The sequence below is a fragment of the Echinops telfairi genome, unplaced genomic scaffold, assembly GCF_000313985.2.
Source record: "Echinops telfairi isolate 266 unplaced genomic scaffold, ASM31398v2 ScPeMD7_53;HRSCAF=182, whole genome shotgun sequence".
NCBI lineage: Eukaryota > Metazoa > Chordata > Mammalia > Afrosoricida > Tenrecidae > Echinops > Echinops telfairi.
In genome coordinates this window covers 10,592,156-10,605,331 of record NW_022103951.1, presented here as the reverse complement: position 1 = coordinate 10,605,331, position 13,176 = coordinate 10,592,156, and the positions used below count along the sequence as shown (strand labels likewise).

Genomic DNA, 13,176 nt, shown 5'->3' with positions numbered 1-13,176 from the left:
GCTTTATACCATTTATACCAGAGCCAAATACCAGTTGGGGCATCCGTGAGGGCTTCTATTCAGGTTTCTCTGATTTCTTCTTCTTTTTTAGTTTGGGGAACGAAAACGAGTCTGAAGGGCTAAGATCAGGCCGGTAGGGTGCACTGCGGTAAGGTTTCCTGACAGACTGCTCCTAGGCCAGCCCAGGCCGCCCTGGACAACGAGCAGGGACATTGTTGTGGTGGAAAACAATTCCCGGAGCAGCTTTCCTGCCCTTTATCTCACCATTTTTTCAGAAAACTTCCTCATCCTAAACCCTTGTGATCATCCTGTGTCCTTAGGGAGAATTTTATCAAGATGACTCCTTAGGAATCTCACAAAACAGCCACCATCACCTTCTGAGCTGACCTCTCTGCCTTGAATGGAACTGGCCCGGCAGATCCCCCCCCCCCCCAAAGCCACTGTTTCAATGGGTGTTTTGGGGGGAAGGGATTCTAAGGCGACTACCCCAAACCCCAAACTCACTGCCATGGAGTCGATGCCAACTCACAGCGACCCTATAGGACAGGTTAGAACTGTCCATCCCTGTGGGTTTCCAAGAGTAACACTTTACAGAAGTAGAAAGCCCTGTCTTAAGAGACGAAGACAAGTGTCTTACTGAGAGAACTTGTCTGTAGCCATCCAATAATAGGAGAGATGTATCTACACACATTTTACTTGGAATAAACTGTGCATGTATGAGCTGGAATCCAATAGCAATACTTTTGACTTACCCTCCTATGGTACATATTTGTAATATTAATATAGCATATTTTATATAAGTATATTATATATAATATTACAGATATAGCATTATTATAATGATAATCACATTTCATTATATTCTGTAAATTATAGAAATAAAATTTATTACATAATATTAGTGTATCATATATAATATACTATAGTATCTTATATGTAAATATAGAATATCTATATTATGAGTACTATTTAAGTCCATAATAAATACATAAATTTTAAAATAGTATTGTAGCTTAATAAGACAATAAAGAGAGCTTGCAAGGGAATTATTAAAACTATAATAGTATTTCAATATGCCAGTGCCTAGACACCACTACATGAAAAGACATGATGAAGCAGTCAGGATCCTGCACCTACGAAAATAGGTTCCGGCTGTGGAGCAAAGACCACCAGACGCCAGGTCAAACAAGGCTAGGGACGTGAGGGAGCTGGTGGACAGAAGGATCCGACCATAACCACTGATAGAGTTGGCACATGTGGACCGTGAGCCACAACAAACAGTTGGTTTATAATGAACAGAAAATTCGCTTTGATTTGGAATGAAGTTCTAGGCTTTTGCCCTACATGCATGTCTGCTGGAACATTTGAATATAAATGGGCCCTGGAAGACTTCATTGCCTAAGACCATTCATTTTCTGCTTGGAAGGGATGATGGCTCCTGTCCTTGGCTCTGGCCACTCATTCTAACAACCCAAACCACCCACTAGGCAGGGGGCTCTCCTGCTCCGGCTGAGAACCAGTTCAAGGTCTCCATTTCACACCCAAGGAAGTGGAGGCTTAGAGAGATTCAGAACCTTGCTTAGGGGCACAAACCGCAGCTTAGGGTACATGGGCCAGGACTTGGGTGAGGCCTCCGAACTGTCTTCCTCCTCACCACATCATGTGCCCCAGGAAAATAACATGGCAGGAGGCATATCTGCTGCACAGGCCCTCTATAAAGTGTTAAAGAGGCAATGTGACACCTTGTGGATTAAGGTGCGCCTGAGCCAAGCTATCATTTCATATACATGCAAAAGCTGGGGAATGAACAAGAAAGACCAAAGAAGAATTGGTGCCTTTGAGTTAGGGTGCTGGTGGAAGCTGCCAGAAGAATAAGCACATCTGTCTTGGAAGCAGCATAGTCAGAAGGCTCTCAGAAGCACGCATGGTGAGACTTCATCTCACTCACTTTGGGCATGATATCCACGAGACATGTCCCTGGAGAAGGACAGCGTGCCGGGGAAAGGAAGACCCTCAACGAGTTGGATGGACATAGTAACTGCCACCCCGGGTTCAAACCTAGGTGTCTAGGTGGCACAGGACTCAGCACTGTTTTTGTTCTGGGGTCGCTGGGGTCACTGTGAGTCAGACTCGACTCTCCAAGACGAAACAACAATATAATTGGTCTCACAGTACTGAGAAATAGGCACGGAGCTCAGATCAGTCAAAGTGAATGATACAGCCTTTTCTTAGGCTGATTGCTTTTCAGTGCCTTAAAATTAGTCTAATTAGAAGGGAAGGGAAGGAAGGATAAAGGCAAGTGGTAAACACAGGGAGGAAGTGGGGAAGGGGCTGCTCTATGGTGGGAATTGCAATCAATGTCACACAACACAACGCGTATGCATTTTTTAATGGGAAAACCAATTTGCTCTGTAAACTTTCATTCAAACCACAATAAAAAATTCTAATTAGGAAAAGGGCTTAAAAATTAGAATCCTCTTTTTTGAGTCCCCCAAATTGGGCATCAGAAGTTGGCAAGCTGGCGGTTTGGGCCTGTAGGTTTTTTGCTATAGAGACAGATGGTGCCTGCATATTTTATGTCTTTGTTCCCAAATGCCTATACTCTTTAAAGAAATGCTATTTTGCCAAAGTAGTAACATTCCAATAAAATATTCCAATGTCATCAGGAAGATGGAGAAATACAATAATCAACACTTTGCATTTTATTTTCTTCTACATATGTATGGCTTCTACCTTTTCCCTTTGAATGAAAGAGCTAATGCCACCTAAGGACTGCTTCTCAAACATTTTCCTCAGGTTATTATTATTATTATTACTTCCCTGTCATACTGTGAAGATGAAGTTGCGATCAGTAGCCCCTAGAAGGCGGCCGGCCTGGCAATCTTAATAAAACCAAGCCAGGTACTGGTGGGTTGGTTCTGACACTGTAGGAGGGTAGAACTGCCCCAAAGACCCTCCAAGGCTGTGACTATAGACACAGGCTGCAGCATCATTTTCCCCGGCCCCCGAGCGGCTGGCAAGTTCAAACCACCAACCTTTCCTTTAGCAACCAAGCTCTTAACCACTGTGGCACCAAAGCTCTTCGGCATATTTATTAGTCATGTCACTCTTAAAGCTGGCTTTAAAACTGCCCTTTAATTGGTACCCCAAATCCTCTTCCACTAATCGTCCTTCACACGTTCCTTTTACTTTTCCATTGTGCCATTTGCCAAACACTCTGGGTGTCCTTATCACTAGTCCCTAATGAGTCTGTCTTCCACCACAAATCAAGAGTAACTCATGGGCAAGAACTGTACCTTCTTGTTTCCCCCCCCCACCCCAAATCACTTAGAATGAACTTAACCCACAGGAGACCCTCAGCGTGCATATGTGTGGAACTGCAGAAAGCTGGTTGAGCTCTGAGGGAACAGGATGACGACAGAGGGATCTGATCATTCTCACTAAATGCTTGGTCTTATCCCATCATTAGAGAGCTTGATCAATGTGTGCCTTTTTGATGCAATTACTTTCACCCCTTTCTTATGAGGAGTAAGTCATCCCTGATTAGATTTTTAAGAGATTCAACCAGCAAACACTAAGCTGCTCATAAGTTCTTATATTCCAGTGCTTTGTCAGGTTGGGACTTAATAGCAGAACTGAAGAACAGCAAGTGCCAATATTAATTTTTCTTGAACTTCCTCCTGGGCCTGAGAGAGAGACATGGGGCCTCCTAGGGTTTAGAAGGAAGACAGTTTCTTGCCCTCCACAGAATAACTTGGTGGTGGTTGGCTCAATAGCAAATCTTGGGTGTAGTCATTTTAATAGCACTGCAGAGAGCCATAAACAGGAATTACAGGCATTGTAGAATTAAAAACATGCAGTGTAGAATTAAAATTAGAAAGTCACTTTAAAACAAACAAACAAACAAACAAAAACAAACCTTGTCCACGCAACTGTCGTTTAGCTGTGTATTTGTCAGAATAATCCACTTCCGCCATCTGGTGGCTATGAATAACACTTGCCTATCCATTCAATTTTGTGGGAGAAAAGATGAGGCTGTGGAAGGAGCAGCTCTACTCTGCCCTGTAAGTGTCACTCTGTGTTGGAAAGGACTTGACAGCAGTGTGTGTTGCTTTTTGAAAGAGTCATGGTGGTGGAGTGGTTAACAGAGCTTGGCTGCTAACTAGAAGGTTGAGAATAGAACCCAGCAACCATTGGGTGGGAGAACGATGAGGGGGGCTCCTCTCCCAGAATAAGGATAGCCATGGAAATCCTATGGGACAGTTCTACTCTATCCTAGAGAGTCACGATGAGTCAACTTGATGGCCAAGGGTTTGGGTTTTGTTTATTTGTTTGGCTTTTCACTCAACAGCCTTGTTCAACTAATGCCACAATGAGGGTCCCTGTGTGCTGTCTATCTGAACAGCTGGGAAATGCTAGCTTTCACCCAGAGGGACGATAATGAAGCACAGACCCCCAGATGTGTGGGGTGGAGATGGAAACAGCTCTTTTCAGGGTTGAGGAGCCACGGAAAGGAGCAAGGGGCAGAGATTAGACCCTAAAAATTGGCTGCCTTCAAGATCTGCTCAACAGCACACCCCTCAACAAACAGTATTGTGGGCAAAGCTGGGCCTGTAATTCAAAGAGCAATCAAATCTAGCTCCTTCCCACACAGAATCCCTGGTCTTGTGAGGGAGACAGAGGAGTCCGGAGGACTGAGGTCATTTCCACCTGGTGCTGTGCCAGGGAAGCACAGAGGGAAGAAACCTGTGCTTCAGGGAGGGCTCTCTGGAAGAAGTAGTATGGAAATGGATTTCAAGTTATTTAGAATCCACTCTCCCACCCCACTTTTCCCACTTTTCCTTAGCAATTCTGTAGTGCTTCGAGCCAGTAATACCTTTATATTCGGTGGTGGCCCATGTGCGTGGGTAAGACAATGTAGTTGGCTCCATTGCAGATGTGGGGTGTAGCAGTTTCCACAGCACTGATCCACAGGACAGTGAGTCCTCAGGGACTGAAAGAGTTCTACGCCTTCTTCCTTTCCTCTTCAGTTTCAAGGCTGGAACTTTAATTAACTTGCTCCAAGGAAATAAGGACCAAGGCACTACTGCAGTCTCATATGCTAGTAGACCAAGTACCCACTCATGCCACCAACCTTAGAAATATAAGATATCTCATCAGTGATCCCTGGTGGTGCAGTGGTTATGTTGAGCTGCTAACCCTAAGGTCCGAAGTTTAAACCACTAGCCGCTCCCTGAGAGAAAGATGCGGCTTCCTACTCCCGTAAAGAGTTACAGTCTACGAAGCTCACAGGGGTAGTTCTACCCTGTGCTGTAGGGTCACTACAAATCTGCAGCAACTTGATGGCGGTAAATTTTTTGTTTGGTTTTGTTTTTATCACCAGGGAGTCGTTCAGTTCACCCATCTACCACCAGTTTAGTGCAAAGAGGGAACTATGAGGGGACTTTTAAGAATATGTGGGAAAATTATATTATTTGGGGATTCTATTTCCCCGTGAATGTTTTAAAGCTCCTCGTGTATTTAAAAAACGTGGAAGGGAAGCAATTGAATGGGAAATTGAGCTGCTGTCTCCCTTCTAGCTCCTCCTCTCCTTCCCCCCATCCTCACCAGGGCCACGGGTACCCTGCTCTTCTTGTTGTATGTAAGCAGACAAACAGCTTTGCATACCCCGCCCACCTAGGGAAGCCCATCATTTGCTTGCAGAGAAAAAAATGGGGAGGGCCCTGGAGGTAGACCACAGGATGACACTTGGACATGGAAGGCATTTGTCATAAGTTGTTGGCCAAGGCCAGGCAGTGAGGCCCATATACAGTGAAATCATACATGGCGAGTAGTCCAAAAGCTCACGAGTACTTGGTGACAGTTTGTGGGACAGCACACTGAACGAAACAGAGAGGAAAGGGGCCAACATTGTGATCACCCAGGTGAGGAGCAAACAGGGAAGACAAGGACAACAAAGCCTATTAGAAATACAGGGTATTCCAATTTTAAGACTAGACTTTAACAAAAGCATTCATTCATTCCTCTTGCACTCAGCACACATTTCTTGAGAGCACACCGCATGGCACAGGGACCAGAAGCTGAATACGATGTCCTCTCTTGCCTCCAGGAGCCAGCGTCTCCCAGAAGAGGCAGACCGATAGAAGGATGGTTACTTTTTATCAGGGCAGCTGACCTTGCCTAAGAGGCTCAGTATGTGAAGCTGTTTGCTAGCACAGATAAGAAAGTAATGTCATATGAGCTGCCTGACTTCCAGTTAATACATAAGCAACAGTGCATTGGCCGTGTTCAAAGAATTCAAAGGGGAGAAAATAAAGCACCGAGAAAACACTGAAGTTGTCCAGGATTTCATTTTACTTGGTTCTACAATCAACAACACCCATGGAAACAGCAGTCAAGAAATCACAGGATGTATGCCGTTGGGAAAATCTGCTGCAAAGGATTTAAAGTGTTTAAAAGCAAAGATGCTACTTTGAGGTCTAAGATCCTCTGGCTCTACACATGATATTTTTGGTGACCACATATGTCCATGAAAGCAGGACAATGAAGAAGGAAGAATGCATGCGAATGGATGCCTTTGCATTATGGGGTGGGGAGGACTGAATATATTATAGACTGCCAGAAGAACAAATCAAACTGGCTTGGAAGAATGACAGCCTGAGAAGTGTGGATAGCTAGACTCGGTCCCAAGTACTTGGCATGTGTTATCTGGAAGAACCAGTGGATCGACACAGTGGCTGCAAGACAGGATGGTACAGAACTGGACAGTGTTGTGCTCAGTTGAACATCGGTCCTCTATGAGCTGGAACACCTAGCACAAAAAAATGACTGTCATCAAATAGTATCTGACCAAGGCAGTCTTGTGTCAAGAGAAGTTGTGTCAGTGCCTCTAGGCCGAAACCAGGGCCAGAGCAGGATGCTGTTGCCAAGTCTGTGCTACTGATGGCTCAGCAAGTGGTCTACCCTCCCTGAGTCTGTTTAGGGGTCTACAGAAGAGGGGCTGCATTTGTGCCTCCTTTGTGGGGCTGTTGAGATGAAGCACTTCAGATTTTAGCGAAAGTTGATGGCCCATCCTAATTGCTCAAAATACATGGCGGCTTCCGATGATTACTGTAGCTGTGCTGCTGAGTGGTAGTGAGTTTAAAGGACAGGGCAGATTTGCAGGTCCGCTGTACCAATTTGTGCTATGATCACAAGGGGGTGGGGGTCACTAGAGATTTCAGGCCCTGAGCATGAGCCTGGGCTGGATTGGGGCAGGTGGGGTGAGTGGTCTTTGGGATACCAGTGTATCGGGCAAGGTGCACTTTGGGACTCACTGGGAGATATCTACACAGCCCAATGTGTTTCCAGGATCTCCATGATTCCTGGGAGGAAGTCATGGCCGTTTGCTCCCGTATCTGATTATCTCCTAGCTGCTCCCAGTGTACCTTTGGTCCATCTGAAATCAGACAACGATGAGGATTCAACAAGTTCGTGTGGCAATTCTACTGTCTTTTAATTCCATTTCTCATGAACTTTTTGAAGTTCCTTTTCATGGTCGCTGGGACCTGACTAGGATCTTGGGATTTCAGAGTTCTTGGAATATCATGTGTGACAGGGATTAGACAGCTGCAGTGGCGTGTTGATCAACCAGCTCGCTAGAAAATCTAGATCTAGATCTATATGCCATGATGCATAGCATTTGCCAATTTCTATGGTATAAACACCTCCACTGTGGCTGCTATCACACTATCACTGTTCAACGACTGGCTCCCAGAATGCTTGAATGCACGGCAATCAGCTCTCAGAGCCAGGGCGAGCCAGCTCTAGCTGGATGGCTGTGGACCTTGGTCTCCGGCTTCTTGGGGGGCATTTCTGGAGGGGCTGGGGGCAGCAGATCTTCCACCAGAATGTTTCTTCTAGAATGTTTTGTTCTTTCTTCCTGTCTTTCTCCTTCTCTGCCTCTTTCTTTCCTCCTTTTATTTACACGTTGTTTTGAAATGAGGCAGAAGTGAGTCACCTCCCGACAATGACTGTGTGATGAATCCACCTGAAATGTATCCGTCCAATTTCACCTGAAGTTTAAAGTTGTTTGGGACGATTCTTAAAATGTGATGTGGTCAACACCTTAGCGAGAGTCGTGAAGCCTCACCAGTGCTTAGCCTTTTCCTAAGACTCCCCAAATGACAAGCATGTTTCAATAGCACTGCATTATTTTGCCACCCCTCCCCCAGAACACCGGAGCCGGAGTGATCGCCGTGAGCAGAGAGCCGCTGCCCCCCTTTCTGCCGCCGCTCCTCCGCTGCCAGCCTACCCACCGGCGCATAGCCAGAGGAGGCGCGAGGCGAAGGACCGTCACTTCTTAATGGTAAGCTCGGTGGCCAGCTGGCAGCCCGTACTTGCTTATCAGGAACTCTTGCCTCGTTATGTGAGTTTGTCTTGAGAGGCCGTTTCCTTCCTCCCAGGGAGGGAGCCTGAGTCAGCTGAGAGGCCATGTTATGGACATCTGGGAACAAAATTAACTCTATTCTGACTCATAGTGACTCTTTCCATGGCACAGCAGACCTGTCCCATAGGGATTCTAAGGCTGGCCTTTTTACGGAAGCCGACTACCTCTTCTTTGTCCTACAGCGCGCTTCGTGGGTTTAAAGTGCAGACTTTACCCTTGTTTGCCCTCCGTTAGGTATTATAATAATAATACCTAACGAAAGAGTTCAATGAACCATGGTGACCTTGAGCTGCTAACCACAAGGTCAGTGGTTCAAACCCACCAGCCGCTCTGTGGGAGAAAGATGAGGCTGTCTACTCCTGTGAAGACTTGGAGTCTTGAAAACACCAACGGGGTCGTTCTACTCTGTCCTATAGGGTCACTAGGAGTCAGAATCTACTTGATGGCAATGAGTTTGGTTTTGAAACGAAAGAATTTAAGGATTAAACATGTATAGGACCCAGGGTACACTTCCCCACAAATTTTTGAAATGCCCTGGTGGCACAGTGGTTCAGCTCAAGTGATGGATAGGGGTGAGTGACTTGGTATGGGGAAACTGGGGAGTCTCTTGAAGGCCGTGGTCAAAGAATTTAAATGATATCAGAAAATTCCATTTGAAAAGGAACCATCTCCTCCCATCAGACTTTCCTGTTCTATCAAGGGGGCTAGTGCTGCAGTGAAATGTCATGTCACCAGGTATTGTCTGTCCCTCGTGGTGGGTTCAGCCTTGCCTGGGTGGTGTGGCTGCCACTGCCAGAGCCTTTGATTGTGGCTCAAAGGGGATCAAACAGAGCCCACCTGAGGGTTCCTGCAAACACAGCAGCCTTGGTTTGCCTCTGGAACCTCAGAGGGGTCGGTGAGCACTTAGTGCATCTGAGTAGGGCAGTGTTGACATAGTTATGGACGGCTTCTGTGACCGAGTAGGCCCCACCTCCTTCCAGAACGTCTGCACTCCTGCTCTGTTGTCCTTCTGGGTTGAGGCTCAAAGTCTAAAGACATCGGTATGATGATCAACCCACCACCCTGATGACGTTTACAGATGCAAAATAGATAACAAACATTTGGGTCACATAGATGAATTCAGCTAAATAAACTGACATGATACACCGCACCCAGATAAAGCATTGGAGATATTGGATAATATAGGAAGAGGCTTTAAAAGGTTTGTGGAAGAATGGAATGAAAAGATAATGGCATTTTTCAACAACTCTTTTGAAGCCCCCTCATAGTACCTTTTTTTTGACTTGTAGCTGGATGGTAGGTACCAGGTTCTTCTGTACCAATCTAGAAATATTTATCCAATGCCATGTTGCAATCACTTTATTGTTGGAACGTGGACAGCCCAAAGATAAGAACGTTGTAAGAGTTGATGAAGATTTCGAGTTCTTTATAGAGAGCAGTTTACATGTCCGTGGCATGTCATTGAGGCCCAGACATAACACATGTTCTCATTAAGTTCCAATCTGTTTGCTGAAACATCTTCTAATTTTTTAGCATTTGCTTTTAATGAGGCATTTGCTGTATTAAAAAATGCTCAAAGTATTTTCCCATTCAAGTTTTTGTGGCCCATAAAGTTGGGATTTGGGGGAAAAGGTGGGGGGTGGGATAGAAGAATTTTGCATTTTTATAGGAATGATATATAAATGTCACCTTTTGTCATAATCTGCATCTTTTCCAGTAGTGTCTACCTGGTCCTTGGGGAGTGCAAAGAGTTTTCAAATGCTGGATTCTTAGCCCAGATTTGAATCCATGCAGAAGCACCCGAGGGACAGACCCGGCCATCAGCTTCTGATGGGTCGCCGCCTTGCAAACCTCTCTGGGGCAGTTTTCCATAAGGGGATGCAACTGGAAGGCAACTAAGAACAACAGCAACAACTGAAGGAAGATGATAAGAAAAGGCTTTAGACAGTGAATCACAATGCTCTTACCCAATAAGGGTGTAGGACTCAGGGCACACTGATTTCTGTAAAGTTTGGAAAGGGTGCCCCTCCAGTGATAACGCAGGAAGACCTTTCAAGTTACTTTAAGTTAAGGCTCATTGGTTCCATGGAGTTGGGGCCCACGAGTTCATGCTAAGATTTTTCATCTGTATTTTCCCTGAGAGGAAAACATAGGTCTGGGCATGATGCTTCCAAGAGTTGTATATTGCTGTGAGAGGAAAGAGAGGAGGGTTAACGACTAGACATTTTGATACACAGCGATTCTCTTCGTCTAAGAGGCTGAGTGGAGCCATTTTTTCCCTTTCCTTTTAACCAAATATTTCGAATGATATTCTGCTATATCGTCTTCCACAATTCTGCAAGTGATCACAGTGTACTTTGGTCTTCCATGACATGGACTGTGAAGCCAAACTGCCTGGATTGGAACCCTAGCTCTGCTACTTATTGACTAGCTGGGTGACCCTGGATAAGTTACTAATTCCCATGCCTCGGTGATCACAGGAGCTATCTCCAAGCTTTGACACGAGGATTAAATGTATAAATACATGTAAACAGTCCCTGATGTGTGGTAAGCGCTTAAGAAATATGGTCGCTGTTAGGTCCCGTCAGTTGGTTCCAACTCATAGAGACCTTGTGGACCACAGAGCAGAATACTGTCCGCTCCCATGCCAGCCTCATACTGGGTATGTTTGAGCCCATTGTATAGCCATAGGGACTTCGTTGAATGAATCTTGATCTAGTCATAGGAAAAAATATAATATTAAAAATAGTATTAGAGAAGAATATTTAATAACAGGGAAATATAGATGCCTGGCCATTGGGTTTTTTTTTTTAAAGAGGCTTTTGAAATTGGGTAACCCATGAGCTGAACTCCCTATGAGTGTATATGCCCAGCCACACCCATAGGTGGGAAAAAGGGTAAAAGACTGTGTGCCTGTAGCTCCCGAATTACGTGCTGCAGTATCCCAGGGCACTGGAGTAACGTCTCAGAGCATCGTGGGGCTGGTTTACGTTTTCAAAGGAAAGCGGGTCCTCATCTGGTGATGGCATCAAGGAAAGCTCACGGCACACACAAGTGGAATAAGGAAGCTCTTGGTTTCTAGCTGTTCACTTTACACCAAACGTTCTCCTGAGGGAACTCCCAAGAAACAGGACAAGTCAATTAGCTTAGCAACAACCCACTGTCGTTTGAAAATTCAAGAGATAGCTTCTAATTAGAGTCCATCTGGGAGTCCTCAGAGGAGGTGATTTCAAAGGCAAAGACCCCTGAGGAGAGAAAGCATCTCCTTGTCTGCTCCGGCATTCTGAAATTCTGCAGCCAGAGCCATATGCATCCGTCTCCTGTCAGAAAGGAGATAAACCTTTATCTCCCTTTAGGGCCATATCTCCATTGGGATATATTCATCCTTTGAGGTAATATGTAAAGTTTAGATGGTTTCTTTGGTACACGAGACCACTGTGGCCTGCAGAGAGAACAAAGTAGAACATACATCTCCTAATCTACATTTTCATATAGCTGCTCAACATAGTTTTAGACTGATAAAGGACTGACAGAATACGTTATTTGGTCATTGCTGGGAACCCACTGTAAACAGTTTATAGTAAAAATGCTGTTCCCAAGGGTGAGTTAAGCCATCCAGCCGGGCCACTTCTCTGTTCCCTCCCCTCCCCCATTCCTTTGCAATTCCCTTCCTGGTGGATAGCGTGCACCTCTGAGACAGACTTCTTAAATAAGGAAGCAAGCGAGCAACATGCGTGGAGTTAGAGAGAGCCAGCCAAAGGCTGATATTTGAATGCATGGACTCATAAAGACATTACGATGGCTACAACTTGATTCACTGAGATTGAAACTGAGCTGGCTTTGGCCGAGAACTTGCTCTGGCTTGCTCAAAGACTTCTTTTACCCACCGCAGGTTGTGCCACCAATGCTAGCCCCTTTGTTTCTAAGGGATTCGCAGTCATCTACAGAAAGAACCAGGAAGCTAATGTCAGGAGGAATTCTGTTTGGAGCTAACTAAATAGTGACAGTCTCAGAAACTCGCAGGGGTTCTACCCTGTCCTATAGGGTCACTATGAGTCGACCCGAGGGCAATGAGTTTAGTCTGGGGGCTTGGTTTCTAGCATGAGCATCTGCCAAGTATCAAACTCACAGAGAATTCTGTGACCATCCTCAAGACACTAAGTACAATTGTTAAATCTCTTGGACTGGCTCTGCTGGGCATTGCCTTCCTGCCACTCCTTCCACTTGGAAATATGAAGTGAAAAACCCTCCAGTGCACATCATACTGAGACACAATCCATGCTGCTACCAGGTGACCACAGGTGGCTTTATAGGGCGTCCAGCCACTTTGTGCCAAACATCATGGGAAGCCCCCAAGCATACTGTCAGAGCAGCCATTTGGGTGGCGATGGTGTTCAAAACTAAGTACACCTCCAGGTGGATGGCTGTTTTAGGGAGAGTCAATGCTGTGCTAACATGAGTAGCCACACAGGTGTGTATGTTGAGAATCAGAGGCCAGGGAGAGTAGATCTGGGTAAGCCCCAAACCACTCCATCTACCAGCCGTGGGGTGACAGAGAAGAGTACAGAGGACCAAGAGATGGTCAGACAGTTCTGAGCACAGGGTTGAGCACCAACGAGCTCCTGGAGGGAGAACATCCCAGAAACCCATGTCAGAGTGGTGTCAGATCAAAACAGCCAGACCAACAGATTTTCTTGCTAAGTCGGAAATATATTTAGTAGCCATTGCTTGGGGTGCCAACTAGAACA

At 45.5% G+C, this 13,176-nt stretch overlaps 1 protein-coding gene across 1 annotated transcript in view; it reads left to right on the top strand.

The window, feature by feature from the left end:
* Nucleotides 1-13,176, top strand: part of NHS (NHS actin remodeling regulator) — a 395,745-nt gene that overhangs the window by 347,287 nt on the left and 35,282 nt on the right. The window contains exon 5 of the mRNA XM_004710004.3: nucleotides 8,214-8,347. Coding sequence (XP_004710061.2) covers nucleotides 8,214-8,347 — 134 coding nt within the window. The remainder of the gene's footprint in view (nucleotides 1-8,213; nucleotides 8,348-13,176) is intronic.